Below are 23,115 nucleotides of genomic sequence, written 5' to 3' on the forward strand. Positions count from 1 at the left end.
AGTGAATGTACTTTGTTTTTCATATTTTTCCATTCTAATCCCAGCTGTATACTTCAAAAATGAGACCTTCAACTCCTGCTTCGATAGTGTGGAACCCTTTGTCAAGTCATTAAAAATGTTCAAACCATACAGTATTTTGTACCAATGATGTATATGGCTCAGCCAGGGGATATTTGATCGTTGGTCAAGTTTAATACAGTCGGTTATTACGTCCTGCGTAAACTTTGTCTCCTCCTTTGCCCAGATTGAACGCCGTAGGGACAGGGGACGGAGAGCGATCAAATCATTAACATAGTGCATATCTAGTTCTTTATGTGTTAACTCAATTGAGGCCGTGGCTGGGGCACAGATTAATCGTTTTAAAAACATATTTTCCTTACCCTGAATCAGTTTCGCACTCTGTGCATCATACCCCCAAACTCCGGCCCCATATATTGCTGAGGAAATACATCTTGCGTTAAACAGAGTTAGCATTTCATGAATTCTGCGGTCCCCTATTTTAGCAGCAAATCTAAAAATACAGTTTGTATTCCTAGCCATTTTAAAAAGAACACTTTTTTGTTCATTTGACCATCTCCCATCTCCTGAAAAGGTGATGCCTAAATAACAAAAACTGTTAACAGATTCTAGTCTCTCCCCTTCCAGAAAAAAGGGCTTGCATTTTTTTAATCTTTTACCACACACCATAGTAACCGTCTTCCCTTTATTAATTTTCAGTTTCCTGTTTTCAATAAATACGTGGAATTGATTAATTAAATATTGCAGTCCATTATGAGTTCTAGAAAGGAGGACCGCGTCGTCCGCGTATAAAAGGACAGGGATGGGGTTACCGTTAATGATGGGAGCATCTGCATTGGTTTTTCTTAAAATTATATCGACCTGATTTATAAAAAGGGAAAACAGTAGGGGGGCAAGTACGCATCCTTGACGGATGCCTCTCCTGACATTAAAAAAAGGGGTGCACTCGCCATCTGTTCCAAACCTGACTTTGCTGGATAAGTTATTGTACAGGCGAGCAAGCAGATGAATAATTTCAGCGGGGGCACCCATTTCCAATGGAGTGGGCCAGAGCAGTGCGTGTTCCACCAGATCGAATGCAGAACTCAAGTCGGCAAAGCATAAATAAAGATTACCAGGTTTGGCTTTGGTATACTTGCCGATTATGAGTTCCAGGTTCACGCACTGCTCCATTGTGCCCATTCCCCTACGGAACCCATACTGGACTGGGGACAAGATGTTTTTCTCCTCAGCCCAGGCTTCCAATCTCACTAATAGGGCTCGACTAAGAATTTTAACTGTTGAGTCCAGAAGTGAGATTGGTCGATAGTTTCGGGCCTCCGACCTAGATCCTTTTTTGTAGAGGGGTATGATAATTGACTGGCCCCATGTCAGTGGTAAGCTATCTTCCACCACAGCATTAAAATAACGGGTTAAAATTGGGGCCCATAAAGACGTTTCGTGTTTAAAGAAATCCATGGGTACCCCATCAGGCCCAGGTGCTTTACCCCCCTTACTGTTTTTAATTGCCTCTGTGACTTCACTCAAAGTTAAAAACAACTGCATTTTCTGCCATTTAAAACATGATACTGTGTCGATATTAAAAGTAGACCCACCTGAGTTAAGATCGGAGTTAAAAATCTCTGAAAAATGCGCAATCCAAGCAAGGCAACTAACATGGGAACTGACCTCAGGAATATTATCATTCTTTAGGAATGGGCCATTAATGGTTTCCCAGAAAAGTTTATGATTTTTAGTTGCAGCGGCCATTTCGAGTTTGTCCCAGGCATCATTTTGTAACTCCTTTTTCCTGGTTGCCAGGGCCAGCTTATAATTAGCCCGTTCTTCTCTAACTCTATCTTTATTTCTAGGTTTAACATCAAGCACAGTTTTTAATCTATTTAGGGTCTGGGCATAATGTTTGTCAAACCACACGGTTTTATTTCTTTTAGGCTTTCTATGTCTTATTAGCAAAGAATTATCAACTGTGCAAGTAATTTTCAAAAAATTAGAAAGAACGGCAGGCGCTATCACATTTGGTGCAAGGCAGTAATCAACCTCTTTAAGACATTTGCAAATAACATCCTTGGTTAATTTGTTAGGGTCAATTTTTGTCCATTTGATTCTCATACCATTTGGTCTTACAGCAGAGATCCCATGGACAGACCTACCCTGCACAACGGTTTTTGGGCCCCAGCCCATTAACTCCACTGAGATGCTATTGTGGTCACTCACAGGCTGCTCTATTACCCAAACATTGGAGAAAACCGAGCCATTGGACACCAAAATGTGGTCGAAATTCGATTGGGCGTCTCTACCCCTAAATGTTGGGCACTTTTCGTTGTTTTTGTTCTTTGTGCATTCAAGCAGCTCCAAATTTAATTTAGCTATCGAATTATTCAGTGCGCTGCAATAATTACTGTGCGGGAAGTGATTAACAAAAACACTATCGCCCCCTGCATACTCTTCATGATGACCACAAATCCCTTTACGGGCGTGACTACAAGCTTGAATGTTAAAATCACCTGTCCACAGTATTGCGTAATTATTCTTTGAGAGGGCAATTGCCGCTTCGATGGCGCATTCAACATCTGGGACAATCTTTTCCCGTTTAGGACCCACAATGTTATAAAAATTTACAATAATTAGATCCCTACCGTGGCTATGTGTTAGCCGCAAGACAGACGCATGCTGACACACCACTGTGTGTCCCCTAACGTTAAATTCCGTTAATTTAGTTGAAATCAAAGTCAGTAGACCACCCTTTGCTCTGCCAGCCTTAGATGCTACTGCTGCCACACAATAGGAGGTATAACCTTCCACTTCTATTTGTTCTCTATGCCATGTCTCTTGTAAGCATATTATATCGTAACCACAAGTAATGAATTTATCCCAGAATGGAGTACATAATTTCGCAGCAATTCCTGCTATATTCCAGGTAGTAGTTACAAGGGAGTCAGCATGACTGGTTCCCGTGCCTTCAAGGTGGTTAGACAAAGGTAAAACCTCTGGGCTTACTGTCGTGTTAACGTTAACATTTACATTTGTCTCAATAACATCATTATCTGTATCATTCTTTATATAAGACTCATTGTTAGACAAGGTTGACATTGGCATTATTACAGTTTTTACACAGTTTTGGTCCCCCAACTCTTTTTCCAAGATTGCTGTATCACCCATTTCAGCACTATCAGGGTACGGGGTCAAAGGTAAGACATACAGTCAATCATTCTCCTCTAATGAATTGAGCAACTGAAATCTGTTGGAGATTGGAACCGGAAAGGTGTCATATACATTAGTGAGTAAAGGTGGAAAAATGGGGGTAGCATTAGGGCAATTGATATGGGCAGCTCTTGGGTGCTGAAAAGTATGTGTAGTAATTTGTCTGCCTGACTGATTCCTGTAAAAATAATCGAGTGGGAACAACGTGGTATTGTATTCATGGTTCGATGGCATCGGTGCATGCAAAATCGAATCTCTCGCCCATTCAGTATTTCTGAAATTTATAATTATATAGTCCCCTTGTATCTCCTTTTTATTTGGTCCCACCCAACCTACCCTCTGTGTGGTTATAATCTCGTCTGCCCCTTTTTCACCAACCAGTGTAGGATTTAATTTTTTAGGGTTTCCTGATTTTCGAATTGGGTGGGCAACAGTTTGGGGACATTAGCGAGGATCGCTACAAATGGTCTGCACTCGGGTGGCAAATTAATAGTGGCTGGGATGATATTGTTAATATTGCGCCTTGGTACTGGCAAGCTCCTATTATTATTAGGGACTGGGTTGCTGTTATACCTCTAACCCCCAATTACTTTCTGCCCATCTACTATGTTAGGGGCGGTGGTCGTAGGCCTCTGCATTCCACTTACAGATGTTACCGAATTTACTATTGTAGTGGGCGCACTTAGGATACTGGTAGATGTCTTTGGTTTGTTTTTGCTCTGACTCCCAGGAGGTACACTAGTTGTATGTGATCTGACTTGCGGGCCCAGATGTTCTAGGACATCCAGATTGGCTATACCCAGTTTTTCAAGGTTCTCTACTTTTTTTGTTAGAGTTTCTAGGGATACCATCACTGGTGCAATATAAATTTTCATCATATTGTTAAAATGTGTTACAAGTGCCTCAACATTAGTTGGAGTTAGTATTTCCTTCAGGTGTGTATCTTTTAGGTGCGTACCTCCACTATTCAGGTGTGTCTCGCCCTCTCTTCCATAAGTATCTGGTGTTTGAACAGCTCTCTTCCTTTTCCTTCTATATATTTTACCCTGTTTATTAATTATCAGCCTTTTTCGACTTTGGGTAGATTTCCTTTTGGGTGGTGCAGATTCACAGTCAGTTTCGCTGCTTAACAAACTGATGTCACTAATTTGTGCAATTGAAATGATGGCATTAGTATCACAATCATCCAGAGTCCCTGTAACTATAGGCACGTCACTCTGCGTTAGGGGCTGCGGTGTGATGCTAGCTGACAAGTCAGGTGTTATTGACAGTCTGCTCTCCCTAACACAGAAAACAGAAGGTTCTAAAGGTTGTGGTACATCAGGTTGGATTGCATCATACCTTGGTAAACCTGCAAATGATTCTAACAGTAGGGAGTCATGGGATATAGTTGTTTCATTTGTAACGCTCACATGTGTGTTAATAACTTGTGGTGACTGACTTATTAAACACATATTGGCTGGTAAAGAAAGTCTCCTTTCTGTATGTTCAATGGCGTTTACAACAACCCCGATTGTCTGTTGCAACATTCTATCAATTGCAGTTAGGGTAGGTAAAGGAGTTGGCACCACAGTTTGTTTTCTTGTAGCAGAACGTGTGTTCATAGGTGTTTTTTTTACCACCGCTCTGCTTTTACTTTTACCCTCCATCAGGAATGTAACAGGCCGTTGATCTTTTTATGGTTAAACCCGATGTAGGGGTTACCCTGGGTACGATGGATTGGGAGAAAGCCAAGAGGGGTAGCCCAGTCCAGTCTCTTGCGGTCTCTGAGGGCCTCAGAGGGCCCGCCCTTTGCCCGGGCTTAGTCCCGCGCGCGTCCTCGCGGGACGAGGAAGTAGGCGCAGCTTTATGCGCCTCCTGGCGCTGAAAGATGATGATGGGGGAGGCGACCTTTGCTCAGGGGCTGCTGGGATCTGTAGTTTTGTGTCTCCCGACCGGCGGAGCCAAGCCCGGCCAGTCGGAAGTGCTGAGCGATGACAAGCGGCGGAGCGAAGCCCGGCCGCCACCACAGCCACGGAAAACAAACAGCACACCACAGCGGGACCTCAGCAGGGCGAGAGGTGAGCTCCTAGCACGAAAGCCCTCCCAGGAACTGTCATCATTGTGCCCTCTCCTCACAATTATTTAAATATTTATTTTCATACGATGCCAAAGTGTGAGATTTTGAAAAGGAGGTGGTTGTGGTAATGGTCTGAGTACAAGGACATCAAAACTCTGTTTAATAGACTCTCCATGGAGTGTATTAGGGCCCAACATATATAACATTACCTGATCAAACACTCTCTATACATTTTATTCTAGGCACATGTATGTGCATTTTAAAATAGCAGGAAAATTGTTCCACGATAATGTGTGATTAACATGTTTCTGCCTGTGAAAGGAGCCTAACAAGTTCTAATGCATCGGGAACTCCCACTCCCACAATGCCTCTAGTAACTTTGTAAGTGGCACTAAAGCTAGGTAAAGTGGAAAGAAGATGTGTAAAAATAAATAAAAAGACCTTGGACAGATAACCTGATTTTGATACTGTAGGAGTCGTTTTGTAATATAGTCTCTTGATTCTGGTGATGACCAGAACCGGGCCTGTGTTGACTGTGATGAGGGAATTTTACACAACCTGGAAAGCTACCCGAGTTAAAGGAAAAGTTGTTGCTGCTAGCATATCTCTTGATTCTTTACACTTTACACATATTTAGAATCCTGTTGGTGTAGGGGTGGTGTTAACAGGTACTGCCTATGCACTTTGGATTATGTATATGATGCTGGATTAGAAACGTAGCTGGATCAGATGATGAAATGTAATACTTTACCACTTTGAATTCTATATAAACATGATTAGTACAGGTTATGCTACACATAGAATCTTGACATGATATGAGGAAATAGACTGCAGTACTAGGGTTGCATGTTAAGTTAAAAAAAAAAAAATACCCGTCAGATCCTTTGGCCTCTTTACGTTTGCTGGACCAAACCCCCTTATTTAAATCACCAGTTCTGATGCGTTTTCTTAAATGTTTATAGCACGTGTTTCCACCTACGACTTTCGTAGGACCCCTGTGGGACTTAAATCTGGTTCTCACATTTCTAATTTGTACTCCTTTTAAACAAATGCACAGTTGTCCTCAAAACTGTTTTCCTGGTCACATTGATATCTGCACAGTGGGTTAGTGATGTTCAGGCTCTTTCGGCCCAGTTTTCCTATACCACTTTTTTCCTGAACAGACTGATGCTAAGGACTTGAGCTGTGGTCCTCCCAAGGGGGTGACACCTCTTCATGTCAGACAAGCCCTCAGTCTTCCGATCTTCTTTGCTTTGATTCATCCCTCAAAGGATGAGGAGAGAATGAATGGTTTTGACTCCAACAGAGCACTCAATTTTCACATTGATCTTTACCAAAGAAAATTGGGTGGACGATTAGCTCCTTGTGCTGCTCTCTGGGGCAAAGTAGGGCCAGGTGGTGTAGGAACTTTCAATTGATGGTCCTCTGCATTAAATTGCTGTATGCATTGGCTACGAGGCAGTCTCCAGAAGGCTTACGAGCTCCCTCCACCAAACCTGCTAGCACTCGGTTGCCACGTGGAGTGCCTATCTTGGAAATCTGTGCAGCAGCTATGTGGACAATACTACATACATTCATGAAGCACTGCTGCCCCAAGGGTCAAGTCCGTAGAGATGGCCATTTTGCTCATTGGGTCCTCCAGGACTTTTTTGTCTGAAACATTGGGTGGTATTGCTTTGGTAACTATTCACAAGGTGAGGAATCTGTGGTTAGAAGTATCCATCAGAAGATCAAGTTACTTACCCTCAGTATTTCTCTTTCTAGTAGATACTCTGTCTGACCACAGATTTCTCCCCAACTTCCCACCTCCCTTCTTTGCGGTGTTCTCTCTATCTAAAAAATAATAATCCCATTTTAGGAATGTGCACACTGGCTTGTTCAATTTGCTAATGATCTCCGCACCGCACGAAATTGTCAGCACACATGGGTGGCGCTTATATGCAGTTACGCTCGTCCCTTCCAGAATGGCATTGGCACAGTCTTGCGGCGCTACCTAACGAAAGTGCAGGAGCACTGCTTATGAGTTTTCCCAATCCAGTTTGGCATGGGGGAAATTAACAAATTAAGGAATCTGTAATCCGATAGAGCAGCGGTTCTTAACCTGTGATCTGAGGACCCCTGTGATCAACTACGCCTACTTAGAATGTCCGCAACTGCTTCAAATGTTAAATGATATTAAAAGATGAGTAAAGTGTACATAAATAAAGAAGCAAATTGTAAGATTGAAAATGTTAAAATGTTCTGTAATGTGAACAAATTAAGGCTAAAAATGTAGTTGGTATCCTCAGATTGATTTGCGGGGGCTGTGTAAGTTCATCAAACAGAATATGCTATGGATGATGGGTGTCATCAATTGAATTTAGAAAAGCGCCAAAGTTCTCATTAAAATATTTTTTTAATAATATTTGTTAGTGAATTAAATAAAATATTTCCTCGTTTGTTTGGTGGCTCAGTACACTTATAGTCCACTGCAGTGGCCTGTGTTTGACCTCATTTATTAATTAATTTATTTTGAAAGTTTTATGTAGCGCGAACAAGATCTTTGCAGATATCGGAGCGCTTTACAAACGTAGGTTATAGCATGTGAGTACATAACAGTTGGGGTGGGTAAGGTACATGTGGGAGCATAGTCAGACTCAACAGCATAGTCAGATCAGACAGATACATCAATAATGATACAAGTACAAATAAGTAATAGCGTAAACAATCAGGAAGGTCAATAATACGAGTCATACAAAAATGCAATAGATCAGTAGAACTGAATGGTACATTGACTGTAAATATCATACCCAGTAATAATTCAGGTGTATTTAGCCATGAGGATAGCTTTTACTTCTTTCTTAAAAAGTATGGTGGAGGAGATGAGCCTGGTTTCGGGGGGGAGTGAGTTCCAGATCCTGGGTGCCATTCCTGAGAAGGAGCGTTTATAGCTTTTTTCCTTGCGAAATCTTTGGGGCTTTAGCAAGAGATTGTTTGTGCCTCTAGTGTTCCTGGAGCCTCCAGAAATCGTAAGCTTCTGAGCGAGGTATCCAGGTGAGCTCAGGTGGGGACAGCCTTGTGCGTCATGCAGGCGATTTTCAGATGTATTCTGGCTTCAAAAGGCAGCCAGTTCAGGGATTTCAGATCAGGGGAGATGTGTGAATGTTTTTTTGATCCAGTGAGGAGTCTCGCTGCGGCGTTTAGAGAAGCTCTTATGGGTGCCGTAGTAGTTAGGGGGAGACCGCAGAGGGCGATGCTGCCGTAGTCTATTCGAGGGATGACTAGTGCTTGTACCGCAGTATGGAAATCTTTGGCTGGGAGGAAGGGTTTGAGTTTCCTTAAGGTATTGATCTGGTAGTTCGCACCCTTAGTTGCTTTGTTGATGTGTTCCTGCATGTTGAGGTTGGTGTCGAGTGTTATGCCTAAAGCTTTTGCTGAGTCCACGATGGTAGGATGAACATTGAGTGCCGTTAGGTGTTTAAGCCAAATTTGAGCTTTAGTGATTTTCACGGGAGGTGAGATCAGGAGGAACTCTGTTTTAAGGGCATTGAGGTTGAGATGATTAGCGGCCAGCCATGATTGGGTGCTTCTGATCGTTGAATTCAAGAGCATAATGTCTTTGGGTGATTGTAGTTTGAGATAAATTTGAACCTGTGACTCACGGTCACAGGTTCAAATCCTGGCGGATCCACTCAGCCTTTCATCCATCTGAGGTCAATAAAATTATTACCATTGAGGTGGGTAACAATAAGCATCTGTTATTCAGTGCCAAGATACCATTCTGGGTGAACATGCTTTATTAGGCACATGTTCACCAATTGGTTTATTGGCACTGTGGTAGGATACATTGCTTAGACTGGGTTCCAATAATTACTTAGTGTGGGTTCCCATATTCCAAAAATGATTCACTGGGGGTCCCCAGATCTAACTAATGTTTACATGGGGCTCCACAGAAGTAAAAAGGTTAAGAACCACTAAGATAGAGTACCCAACAGATAGAGAGTCAAAAGTTAAACCATGAGGCTTGAACCATGACCTATTTTTAAAATAACAATCGATTATGCTTTTGATTCCCATTTATATTATTGTATGTACATGTGTTCAATTTGGTCATGATTCAACCCTCCTCGGTAAGCTTTGAACACCCCTATAATGGGCATTTCCGCACAGCTCTGGTTTCAGACCGCATACCACTGACTCAAGTGTTTGTGTCCAAAGAAGGAAAGTGTGCCTTATTTAGAGAGACAGTAAAAATCTGCAAAACAATGTGAAAGTTTACAGTAGTAAATCGCACTCGAGGGGTTGAATGAGGGCATTCTTGTGGTTTACAATGGACGTTTGGGAATATCAACTTTGATTTGAAAGCATTTCAAAACTGTGATCTTTTCCCTTTTCACCTAATGCAGCAAAGGGCAACAGTAACTCCTCTCCTAGATTGGAAAGGATCACTATCTGACTTGCTTGTGCTGCCAATGAAGCTTTTTCTCTACGAATTAAAAAAAATTATATTTGCAGATCAGTTTCCTGTTCGGCCCCCAACCCCTCCCCCCACGGTGCGGAAAAATGTGCATGGTGGTATGTGTGCCTTTGGGAAAAATCACAGGACATTCCCACATGTGTTCGTGGGAACCTCCGGCCTGTCCTCTTGGAGACCTATTCTCACGCACTTGCTTGTTGCAGCCAGCTAGATGGGGTAGAAGTTACTTTGTGTCCTAGTTATTTGGGTAGGGCATCCTTGGTCTCTGCCATTCCTCATTCCTTTGACATTTCTTTCATTACTTCTGCCTAGAAATTTAAGCAGGGATAGAAAATCTGTGGCTAACTTGACATTGTTCATAAATCTACACAAACTTTGCGAAATGTTTAAAATCTCAGGGTCACTAAAATAAATAAATCTACGTGGAGACAAGAATTCTTTGTTTTCCACAGATTTGGTTTTTACCTAGTCATTTGTACTGCTTCCCCCTTGTGTTTTTTTCTTTGTGCAAGAAGTGTACCCTGGTTATGTTTGTTGGGACCCTTCCATGCTCCTTGGGCAGCAACCTGGCTAAACAGTAAATTTGTGAAAAAAGTTATATCCTTCATTTATGACACATGGCATTTTTTATTGTGAAAAAAACAATTTTTCCATAAGGAATTTTCATTGCTTAGCTGGATAAGGTTGCAGTAGAGCTTAAGATATGTAGATTGCATCCCACCCCCACGCATGCAAACCCCCGGTGGGTCATAGTATGTATGAATCGTTCTCCTCAGCCACATCATGAAACGTGACTCTGGCAATAAGTTCTGGGTATCTCTCTCGGATGTGCATATGTTTATATTTTAATCTCCAAGCATAATTATTGTGTAATCCGTTCAAGGCAGAACACTAATTGCTGTTTTAATTGCTTGTTTTAGGATCAGAGTCTTCGGAAGAAGATTTATTGGGAAAGGCGGGCAGCCTACGGTAAGCAGAGGAGGCGGCTTTGCATGCTAAGTAGATTGAAGTGTTCCGTCGACACTTTATTCCCTGAGATCAGCTTCAGATTAGATCTGGGACATGCTTTCATGAACCTTCATTACAGTGATCGACTCGAGCATTGACTGGTTATTAAATGTGCCGCGCGTATCATGAGCTCCGCAGGTTGAAGCTGTGAAATCGACAATCAGAAGCATCTGTAGCAGGCACCGCCAATTGTTCTTCCGGGTGAACACCCTTTCTGGGCTCTACAGAGGTCTGATTTTGGGGGCAGGGCCTGCGCGCATGAATAAGGCTATGTTACTGTCATAACTAGCTATGTGAATATTTTGATTAATTGCAAAAGAGTATTATATAATATTTTCTAAGACATTTTGATAAGGGGACATAACGATTGTATTGGTTGTTGACTTTGCATGTTTGTGGGCTCTTTCGTCTGTATGTTTCCTTCCTCTAATTCATGGTGGGCTTACTCAGAGAATCCCACAATACAGAAGGACAAGTTACTTTTTTATGAACGCACCACTCCATCAGGGCCATTTTCTGCACTCCCACGGAACCATGTTCAATAAAAATTCTATTGGGGACAAATGCTTGTTCAACAGGACCGGACTGGAATCCAAATCAGCCAGGGCAAAAATATTTCAAACAGCCCCCCACTAGAAGGGGGCCGCATACTGGAAGGGGGCAGTATACTAGAAGAAGGCAGTGGCAGCTTGCTTGGGTGATCGCAGCCCATCCTTCTCTAAAAACATTCCCAGGACCTGAAACCCACTGGGAATATGCCGAAGTGTCAGAGTGGCCAGTCCGGCCCGGTTGTTCGAGTTGTCACATTAAATTAAAGATGCTAACTGATCCTGTAGAGCATGCGGGCCTTGCAGGTTCCAAACTTCTTTAAAGAACCCTGTTCCTATTTCCTCTACATGTTAAACGCTATGCCTATGGCATCATTTATTATTTGATTATTTTTTTTGTTACCTTGGGAGAGTTTAAAAAAATAATCTCAGCTGAACTTTATCGATTCTGTGGATGTGCAAATTACAATTGGACATACATGTAAAGGGAAGTTTTTGCTCCATATAGGTATATTTTCTATGCAAAAAGCGTTCAAAAATGTGTTAGAGCGTAAAATGTGCTTTGCCAATCCCATTGATGTTTGAAGATATTCTACTTTCTGTGGTTTCAAAGAGTATCTGTAATGCAGAACTAGAAGTGAGAGAAATGTTACCTTCGTAACACACCAGGTTTGAAAGTCTTCCTGCATTATTGGTTCAAGGGTGGTAGTTTGGGATAGGGCAGAGTTTTGGTCCTACGTCGTATCCGGTCTAACAGGGAAGATGCTTCGGGAAGACGCAGTTACCTCTCGTAATGTTGAACGAGAGCTTTTGTAGCAAGGAAGGGCTTCGGTGAAGGATGGCTACTTAGAGAAGACGAGATGGAAAGTGGGCCTGTTATAAATGGGGTTTCTGGTTGGCTAGGGTAATCCGCTAAGCCAGACAGAACCTACCACTCTAGTCAGGGTTGGGGAGTTACACACACAGGATAACCCCTGCCCACCCCCTTGGTAGCTTTACAGAGCAGTCAGGCTTATCCCAGAGGCAAAGTAAAGCGTTTGCGCAACCCACACACACACACACCAGTGACACACAACATACACCACAAAAGAGACGCCACACAAGATTGTAAAAAAAAAAAAATCTCATATATTGTCTATAAAACACAAATATCACATAAATCACTTCGCCATCTAGGCAATTGTCATGACATTACATCGTTCATAAATAACTTTGCCAACCTGGCAATTGTCATAATATCACAGGTAGGGCAATAACATCAAGACATGTATATTGCCCACGTCATAAGAACATATTCTGCCTAACATCACAGTTAGTGCAGTAAACCAAATACTCATAGGGTGCACATTAGTCCACAGACTCTTTGATCATACGTAAAACACGTGAGCACAAACATTCAGTATCACATGTAAAGCACAAATCGGGGCATAAAGAAAATGCAGCAGTTTGTTTGAGGCCTAACACAAAAAAGAATTGGGAGTAAACAAAATTACGCTATAAAGTTAAGTGGCATGAGTTGTCTGTTTGAAAGACTGCCCTCACCCACAAATATGTGGCATGCTTCATCATAGGACTTGCTAAACAACACCCCTGAACCCAGTCCCAACCAATCCTTTCCTCCCTGATTAGCATGCCCACACGGGCAGAGAGCATTGTGCAAAGGAGACACAGCCTATTCAGGTGTAAGCGAAACTCCTCCCACCACTCCAAATGTAGACTCGGTCTTTTCAGCCTCAAACACCCACCTGCCAGTCCTCCCACCACAGGACTGTTTAGAGTGAATGCACATCCCCAGCTCCTGTCACTCCAACACCAAACGCTGAATACACAAACAGCCAGAGGCACACAGAGTGGTAAAATATGAAAATGCCCACTTTCTAAATGTGGCATTTTCAAACACACAATTTAAAAACCACCTTTCCCAAAAGGTACGTTAATAAATTTTGAGTTCAGATCCTAAACTCAATTTTGAAAGTTGCACATGTAAAATGGTTACAGTACAGCCCCAATGATAAGCCTATGGGACAGACAGCCTTTCAATAGTGAAAAACGAAATACACAGTTATTCACTATCATGACATGTCACACACACCAATACATGTCCTACCTTTCACATACATTGCACTCTGCCCATGGGGGTACCTTGGGCCTACCTTAGGGGTGCCTTACATGTAAGGAAAGGGAAGGTTTGGGCCTGGCAAGTGCGTGCACTTTCCAGGTTAACATGGCAGTTTAAAACTGCGCACGCAGACACTACAGTGGTCGGTCTAAGACACATTTACAGGGCAACTCATGTGGGTGGCACAATCAGTGCTGCAAGCCCACTATTAGCATTTGATTTGCAGGCCCTGGTTCACTCAGTTCACTTTACTAGGGACACACCAGTAAATTAAATATGCCAATCGTGGATAACCAGTTATATTCACAATTTACACAGAGAGCATATGCACTTTAGCACTGATCAGCAGTGGTAAAGTGCTCCTACAGCCAACGAAAATGGGATCAGAAAAATAGGAGACAAAAGGAAAAAGGTTTGCGGATAAACCTGCAAAAAGGGTCAGGTCTAACAGGGCTCAAAACAGTCTAGAAAGGGCTCCAAATAGGAGACAAAAGGGACCAAGTGAGTGAACCGGTTTCTAGTGGGAAGCTGGGAATTAAGCACAGGAGAATAACACCGTCCAGGGAGCAAACCCAGGAAACAGGCAGTGATGCCTGAAAAGGTAAACCGAGCGAAGAAATACACTAGTGTAAAATGTTCTGTAGTAGGATGTTGGTTCTTTCCCACTTACATTCACAAGCAGATGGTTGGAAGAGAAAAGCAATACCTTTAATTGTTTTACTCAATCTGTTTTTTGTTCTGTTCGGAAAATAAGGCTTAGAAATGGGCACAGCCAGAAGGGTAATCTGGTGGAGGTCTAGGTGTCTGTGCCCCAGTTACATCAGATGGTTTTCAGTTGTTCCTAAAAATGGGACAAAGTGCACCACTAGCATGAAACGCAATCAAATTGACTCTTTCAGTAGAACCTGACCTAGCTTCATCTTTATACGGCAGTTTAATGAAAGATTAGTGGCTATTATAAATGGAGCTCTCTAGTTGGCTGAGGTATGTACCTTTGTCCAAGTAGGAACCCTTGCTTCTAGTCATGGTAAGGGGAATACACACTTCAGATAACCGCTGCTCACCCCCCTTGGTAGCTTGGCACGAGCAGACAGGCTTATCTCAAAGGCAACATAGAAAGTAATTGTACTCAAGGCACACAGTAACCCAGTGAAAACACCACAAATGGACACCATACCAGTTTAGAAAAATAAGGTATCTTTATCTAATCCAAATAAGACCCAAACGACAAAAATCCAACATACAGATAGTAAAATACGACTTTTGAACAGTTATTTCAAAAATAGAACGTGTAGCAAACAAATGGCTCCACCTGGGGCTATTACGACATTGTGACAGTCAATAACCCACAGTAAGGTGGCGACCAGGGGATGCGCGGCGTATGGCACAAAGTCACACGGACCCCCAAACAACAGTACCTTGAACCGCAGTCTTTGGACAATGCACTGTGTCGTGGAGATGAGGTGTCTGTGTCGAGGTCAAAGCCGGCTCACTGGTTGGCACGGGGTAGGCGAGGCGTCATGTCTGTGAGGAGGTGACTTGTTGAGTCTAGGACAGGGGAAGTCAGTTGCTTCAGTGGTGATGCATTGGTTTCGGTGAGGCGATGCAAAGTTGGAGTCACCCTCGGCGGTTATGAGCTCTGCGTAACGGGATGTAGACGCTGGCAGTGATGGCATCTGTGCGAAAGCAAGTGTTGGGAAGGCCGATGACTGCAGGCGTCGAAGGGCGCTGGAGCTGTGGTGCAGGTGGGGCAGTGTATCGTGTATTTCTCGAGCAATACCCCTGGCATCAGTGCAGGTCGTGGCGGTGTGATTGACTGCGTTGGAGATTGTTTTTCTTGCTTCTATGTTTCTTCCAGCTACCAACAGCAGGAACAACCGCCAGTGTCCCAAAACTGGAAAGGTACCTCCTGACAGGTCAGAACTCCCGGTAGTGGAGTTCAGGGTAGCTGATGGTGAAGTCTTTGTGTCCCTGAGACTTAAGAACAGCGCACACAAGCCCTTGGAGATTCTTCCTCAAGCAGGTTTCTTAGCAAAGTTACAGTCTTTCTCCTTTCCTTGGCAAAAGCAGGAACTGCAGGCCAACCTCCACACAGCACACAGCAAAAGGGTCTGTACCCCTCCTCATAGCTCTCCAGCTCTTCTCCTTGGCAAAGGCTTCCTCTGGGTTCCATAAATGATCTAGTTCTTTGGGGTTTGAGGTCCACAACTTATACCCTCATTTTGTCGTTATTCTCCTTGTGGCAAGGGTCTCTGAGCCCGTCCAAACCAGTACTGTCCTCTCTGGTGCAGCATGACCACAGGAGGTCGAGACCTCATTGTGCAGAGAAGGCACTGCCTATTCAGATTTAAATGAAACTCCCCACACCACTCTAAATTTAGCCAATATCTATTCAGCTCAGCTTCACCCAGGAAAGACAGGAGACACCTCAATGCCCATGGTGGCTGTCTACAGTGATTGCAGATCCCCAGCCACTCTAAAACCAGACAGTCCATACACAAAATAGCAGAGTCACACAGAATAGTTAAATAAGAAAATGCCTCCTTTCTAAAAGTGGCTTTTTCTAACACACAATTTAAAACCATCTCCCTAAAAAAAAGTGTTATTAAATTCTGAGTTTTGAGCCTAAACTCCTGTTGTGTAGTTCCTATAGTACCCATGCAGTCGTCCGTGTTTGGATAACATAAACTATAGGATTGGTGGCAGACTAACTCTGAGCACCCCCACCACGTATGTTAGCCTGTTTGCATTAGCTAGCTCACAGTGCCACTATAATCTCCTCTTATCGGGGAGAGAATAGTTTCTGGCAACCTTAGATCATGTTAACCCTGATCCCACAGTATCGTGGAAACAATGTACTACTTTTCGCTCAGTCACTCGTGCTCACTTAGTTGGTCTCAGAGAGGTACACAGAAGAAGCAGTCGGGCGTGTTACAATAAGCATTTATTGCACAGTTGTTCTTCTAGTGTATAATATATGTGCTGCACCAACCTTTAAACAGTAGCAGAGATATATGATCAGCATTACAGTAAATATAAAAGGATAGTACAGTTCTACAATTTTGCAATAGTCATGAACACATACATTGATATAAAATGCATGATAAAAGTAAGCGTGCATACTCCTACGATGCCTATTTAGTTGTACCTAAGTGTACCTAGCATGTGAGGAAGTGTGTAGCCAAGAATCCCTTTAGGTTTAGTCTAACCCCATTACCTGAAGCAAGAGAGTGTGGGTCCCAGTCCTGCTCTCGAGTTGGACACCCCGCAAGGGATGTATCAGTCCACTGCGGCTGGAGCGGCTGCATGTAGGAGCCTCAGCTTCTCTGGTCAGTATGTCGGCCTGTAAGTCTTAGTTCCCTCTAACTAATACTAGCAAGAGGTGCTGTATTTATACCGAAACTTATCTAGGGTTCCTTTGTCCCTTGTTTCTAGTATTAGCCTTTGTTGGCTATGAGGATGATGCATGGGATGAACCTTGTACGTAGATATTATGCAGGTGGATGTGACCCCAGTCTGGCTTTTAAGAACCTTTATGAATATTCATTCATACTGTGTCAGTCTAAAGATGAAGTCATAGAACTCTATTGTTCAGGGTAACCCTCCTTCTGCCCCCAGGACTAGAACTAGGTAAAGGTTCAATCCTAAAAGGCCCGTTACTGTGTAGTGTAGGGGAGGTGATGTAGGTGAAAGGATATGATGTTACTCGGGCCTATATTAGGGTACCTATATGAAACATAACACTCCACCTTTCTATCTTGTCCTAATGGAAAGTTCTACTTGTAAGATGTTCCAAAGTAACTCCCATGTTAGCCTATGGGACAAATAGCCTTTCAATAGTGAAAAACGAAATTGGTAGTACTTCACTATACAGACATGTCACACACACCAGTAAATGTCCTACCTTTCACAGATACTAGACTCTGCCCATGCGAGTACCTTGGAAGGCTACTTGTGTCAGTGGCACAATCAGTGCTGCAGTCCCACTAGTAGCATTTGATTTACAAGACCTGGGCACACTCAGTGCACTTTACTAGGGGCTTACCAGTAAATCAAATATGCCAATCATGGATAACCAATCATGATAATTTACACAGGGAGCACATTGCACTTTGACACTGATCAGCAGTGGCAAAGTACCCAAAGCATCAAAGTGAACAAAAACAAATTCCGGCACAGTATCAAAAATATGAATGTCATTACATCTCATGTGGTACAATGCAGGTGATTACAACGTGGACGTTACAATGACTGCGTTGTTACAACACTAACCATTACAACTCAAGTCGTTTAAACGACTTGCTATAGGGGGCGCGCGGGAATTAGGAATAGCATAATTTACTATTCCATCTCCAGTGTGCACAACATTAGGGAAGGTGTTGGAATAGTAAATTATATATTCCTTATTTTAGCACACCCCCTACAGCAAGTCGTTGAAACAACTTGTGTTGTAATGGTTCGCGTTGTAACAACGCGGTCGTTGTAACGGCCGTGTTGTAATCGTATGCGTTGTACTGTATGCGATATAATAGCGTTTTCCCTAAAAATACAGGAGGTAGAGGCAAAACTTTGAGGGAAACCACTCCAAGGATGACAGTGGCTAAGAGTCGCACATTGATGACAAGATTTATCATCTTCCACGCCAGTACATGTCCTGTTAAGATCCCGCCAGTTTCCCTTTATGAATCCTAAGGCGTGCTGGATATAGAAGGTCTCTGGCAACAAAATCCTCTAAATCTCCAATAGAATATCTAATTAGACCATGGAGAGCTGGTGTACAGTCAGTCCTTGTATGCAGGTGGTAAATAGTCCTTATGTGGTTTTTTCTTCGTTTTTATCTAGGTGAACTAGTTTTTGCAAATGGATTCCTTCGGATGGCTCTAGTGGTGATCTTGTTTATCATATCCATCCATGTTATAATACGCAGTCTTTACAAAGTGCAATGAGCATTGTTTCTGTCTGAAACTCTAACGCTGCTTGAAATGTATAAACCTGGTGTTCAATTGACCCAAACTCAACTTTTCTATTAAGGGAACCTTGTGAAGCTTCACCCATTACTATGTGCTCAAACTTCTAGGTCTTTTGTTAGGAGCTGAACACACAGAGCATTCCTGTCTGCCGCTGCAGAGTGTATGTGTGGGCAGACTAGAGCTCATTAAGAAGCCATGGGTGGGCAGTGCTAATCTGTAGGTACCTATTAACATAGAGGACGCTTCTTAGAGTACAGGGAATATTAGTTCAACTGGGCTCTTGGACCAGATCCACTATTTGAGTTATTGTGGATTGTAGGTAGTGTTGAGGATACTCTAGCTGTACTCTGAAGCACTGGTTGGTAGCCCGCTGCTGTCATTTAACTATGAAACCCCCATTCAGACTCTTCTTAATTCTGTCAAAAGGCCCAACCCTATGTGGTTCCTGCAAGTGGCTTTCATTAATTACGATAGACCATAAAAGTCTTGTATTTGCAGGGGGCTGATGTCGCACAAGTAGAAAGTGGTGCAGCTGGATCAGTTTGGATTTGTCACCAGGTACACAACCTTTACCCTAGGTAGCTTTGTGATGCTATTTCCTGACTACCTAATTTGGGTTGTTGGTGGTGAGCAGGTAAGTTCTAACTTCTTGTGCAATAGCACCGGCTAGCCTCGCCTGATTTCCAAAGATTGGTAGAAGGAGAATGAGCGCCCCCCTGAAGAAACGTTGCAGGACAGGAGTGTGCCGCTGATGTTCACTAAGGAGCATTGTGCCAATATCCAGTCTCTCTAGCCATGCTCCTCTTGTTTTAGGTGCGGTTGGGCTGCTCAGACAGATGCACCTACAAAATGTCTACCATGTTTCTTAAAAATGAGGGTCTGCTTCCACTCTGTAGGCGAAAGACACGACTCGCAAATGATTCTGCTTGTTTTATTAAAAAGTACAGCAAAAACAAAATAAATCAAAAATCCTTCCACTGGTGAAACCAATGGACTCTAATGGAACAGTTTTTCCATCCGGTGTGAAGAAGGTTCTCTCCTTGCTGTTGCTTGTGTCATGATGTTTATCCCCAGACATAGTTCATACCAAATAAGAACGTCAAGCAGAGCCATAAAAAGGGCCAGCTCTTTGCTAATATGCGTAGACATAACATTGGAGGGACATTGATCCATATCATAAAATTTACGTTTTTTCAAGTATTTACGCCTCTTCAACTTTCCCTTGAACTGTTGACACTGACTCCTAATACCTGTGCCAAGACAATTGTTGAGAAACGAGCTTTTTTTCTGCTGACCCCCCAATAGTAGTTGTTGAACATAATGAAATGGTGGTCAAGACCGATTTAAGAACGCGCTTAACATAGTGTCAGTAGATTATCCAGCTTTTCATCATAATTTTCATACTTCTTTTTGTAAAAGACTGCTTCAATAGCTGACTTTTAGTATTTTATAGTGCTCTTTCAGAATGACGCATCCTCTCAGACAATTGTTCGGTCGCATTTGAGCAAAATGAATTTGTTGTCACTTGCAAAGAAATCCGTACCAAGACGGTTGTTAAATTAATTATGTCTAAGGCTCCCGGTTTTCCATTTTTATAGATAAATACAGACGGAAAACATTTATTTTCTTGTCTTTATTTATTTTTAAATGTGGATAAAAACGGAAATTGAGTGCTTTTTTGTGATTCTAAATACACTTTGAAATGACTGCCAGGGCAATAACTGTGCGGATTGATAGGTAAGGGTTTAAAAAAATGAATTTTAGTAAAGAAGCTTAACCAGCAGTATATATGCACAAGGCTGACACTAAAATGTGCATATTTTCATATAAGTGCATTGATTTATCTTCTGCGGTTGTTCATATCACTGAAACCTGGCAGGCATTCAAGCATGACTGCATATTTATTGGTTAAATAAATGTGGAATTACACCAATCTCAGCTTTATTTTTTTCACAAAACTCATAATAAATATCGATAAATACAGATAAAGTTGCCAAAAAATACATATGGATAAATACAGACGGAAATGTAAAAAACAAAATACCATAAAACCAGAGCCCTAATTATGTCTCGCAAGTGAGTCTCTTACCTCGAACTAGTTATGATTCTGTCATAGCGGATTTAACCAACTGCTGCTATTTTAATGTAGTTTTATAGAAATATGCAAGGCAGCGGTTTGGTCTTCTGTGTATGTACTGCTTTTCTCACATGGATTCCGATCTGTTCATTTCAACTTAAAAGCAAGAGTGCCTGCATCGAGCATTAGTTGACGGTAGTGTTGAATCACTAGTAGTTTTGGAATCCTAAACATTTTTGTGTATGGATGTTAACTTATTCTCTCTATCATTCTCCTTTTGACTTGATATCACTTGCTTGTCTACAATTTTGATTCATGCCTAAGTGAGGGCACCATGGGAACTGCTGGATAGCCTCACCACGGTAATGGTGAAAATGGATTAAGAAATGCCAGATGTTCTCATGGTCGCGGCGCGTATCACCAACCTAGGCAGCATCTGCCAGACTCTGCACATTTGTGCCGGAGTGCCCGTTTCGGGCAATACAGTTGTAGGTGAATTATTTATAAGTGCTTTTCCATAGATTGCTTGCTCTTGTATGAGGAAGTGAAAAATACAATAATTAAATATAACTTTTCGTTGGGCCAGGGCAGAGTTTGCTTAGTTTGCTGGAAAAACTCTGCCGCACTTTGTGGTGTTCTGCCAGCGGCAGAGTCTGTTAAGTCACGCTGCACGCACTGATTTTTAGTACTGGGAGTCTGTCCCACGCTGTAAAACCAGTGCAAACTGTGCTACGTATCGCACCAGAGGGCCCTGCTGCGTTGTCGCTCGAGTAGGCATTATACTCGAGTTGCAGCCTCCTCAATACGAGCGACCGATTTCTTAATGTGAGCGGTCACGACCTGCCCCGACCACACGCGTTGAGAAATCTCACCAGCAGGAGGTCTCAACGTGTGATTTTGTTTTTTCTTCTCGCGAACGCTGGCCAACTCAACGTTGGCGAGTCGCTCGAGAGCAAAAACTCTGCTCCACATTACTTTGCGGAACCCTATGTGGAGTGGGCAGAACTCTGCGAGCAGAGCGTAATTCTTCGCCCACACCAACTTTTGATCACATGCCCCTTTCCAACAGTTTGGTGTTCAGTTGCACAGCTTTGCTACCACAGTGTCCTGTGTACAAGGGCATCTTCGTTTCAAAGGTTACATCTCAGTCCCAGCCCTTTGATTGACAGATAAATACTTCTGATGAATGAGCAATGTTTCTTGCATCTGCTAACTGTGCCGCTGAAGATTGTTCCACTCACTTGTTTCAAAAACACGCTCTATTTTTATAGGGCCTGGCAGCTACAAAAGCACTCTGCAAAATTCCAAAGACCACCTCTCGCCCTCTGCATTGAGCTCCTGTTTTGGCGCTGATAGAGGCCTCAGATCTGTGGGCTGCTTTGTATTTCAGTTCATCTCTTTGTACCTCATTTGGTAAAGTGAATTAAAAGCGAAGCTTGTTTGAAGCTGCCTTTTCAGCTTCCCTGACTGCCTCCCTGGGGATTTTATCCTGCATGTACGAGTAGACTGAATATAATTCTGGCAGGAGTCCAGGTCCTGTGTATTATTATTCAAGTGGGATGATCACATTTTTCTTTTTTTTAATTGATTTTGGTTGTATTATATAAAGATCTAAAAGCTGCCCTTGGTAATCACATCACGCAGGACAGCAGTAACTACAAAACAGGTCTCCCCTTTATTTAAGGTCAAGTGGCAGACAAGAGAAGTGCACCCAAACCTGGCCGGCCTAGGAATACCTCCCTCAAACCATACATAGACAAGCACGATCTCTCTGTCTGGGGTCTCTATCTCCTTTCTCATTCACTCGTTCTTTCACTGTTCTCGCCCTTCTTCTACTTCTCCCTCTATATCGCTTCCTTCCCCCTCTATATCGCTTCCTTCCTATGTCTTTATCTTTTCTTCTTGGTTTCTTCCCTTAAAATCATTTTTTTCTCCTCATCTTTCTCAGTTTGTTCTCCTCCTTTGTTGCTCTTTTTTCCTCTTTCTGTTCTCATCTTCCTCTCTGTCCGCTTTCTCTCTCTCTCTCTCTCTCTCTCTCCCCTCTTGCTCTGGCCTTCCATACTTCTTTTTCTGTAGTGTTATGGAAGTCTGAGTAATCGGATAGAAGTCGTTGGAGGTCTAACTCTAAGACATTGAAGGGATTGGTGTCCGCCCGTTAAACTGCCTTAGAACACTCTTTGTTCTTACAGTGTTTTCCCACAGGTGGGTTTGTTTGAATGTTCAGCTTACAGTTCTCACCGGCAGCGATGATGGCAGTGCACAGGCAGTGCACACATTGAATAGGACAGGTATGGGCTGGATGACATGGGACAACACAAAATCATGACATGGAATGTGAGGGGGCTAAATTCTTTTGTATAAATGCTACAGAGTAAAAACATATCTGCGGTGTCAGGGTGCCCACATTGCTATGTTACAGGAAACGCATATATTGGACGCTGCGATACAATAACTTCACAAGAAATGGAGAGGGCAGAAGTTCACATTAACCTACTCTGCATATGCTAGGGAAGTGGCTGTCTGGGTGGCCCCACAGGTTCTGTTTAAATTGTGCAACTGCTTTAGGGACGTAGAGGGCAGATATGTACTTGTGTATGGTGAGCTCGATGGTGTTGAGGTATGTCTGGCAAATGTTTATGCCCCCAACACAGATGATGCG

General features: G+C 42.8%; 1 protein-coding gene across 2 annotated transcripts in view; it reads left to right on the forward strand.

Moving 5' to 3' along the window:
• BRCA1 (BRCA1 DNA repair associated) overlaps window positions 1-23,115 on the forward strand; it is a 553,713-nt gene that overhangs the window by 177,899 nt on the left and 352,699 nt on the right. For both annotated transcript variants that reach the window (XM_078645314.1, XM_078645315.1), the window contains exon 8: window positions 10,655-10,703. In XM_078645314.1, the coding sequence (XP_078501440.1) occupies window positions 10,655-10,703 (49 nt within the window). The remainder of the gene's footprint in view (window positions 1-10,654; window positions 10,704-23,115) is intronic.

Source organism: Lissotriton helveticus, chromosome 5_1 (genome assembly GCF_964261635.1).
Source record: "Lissotriton helveticus chromosome 5_1, aLisHel1.1, whole genome shotgun sequence".
NCBI classification, from domain to species: Eukaryota; Metazoa; Chordata; class Amphibia; order Caudata; family Salamandridae; genus Lissotriton; species Lissotriton helveticus.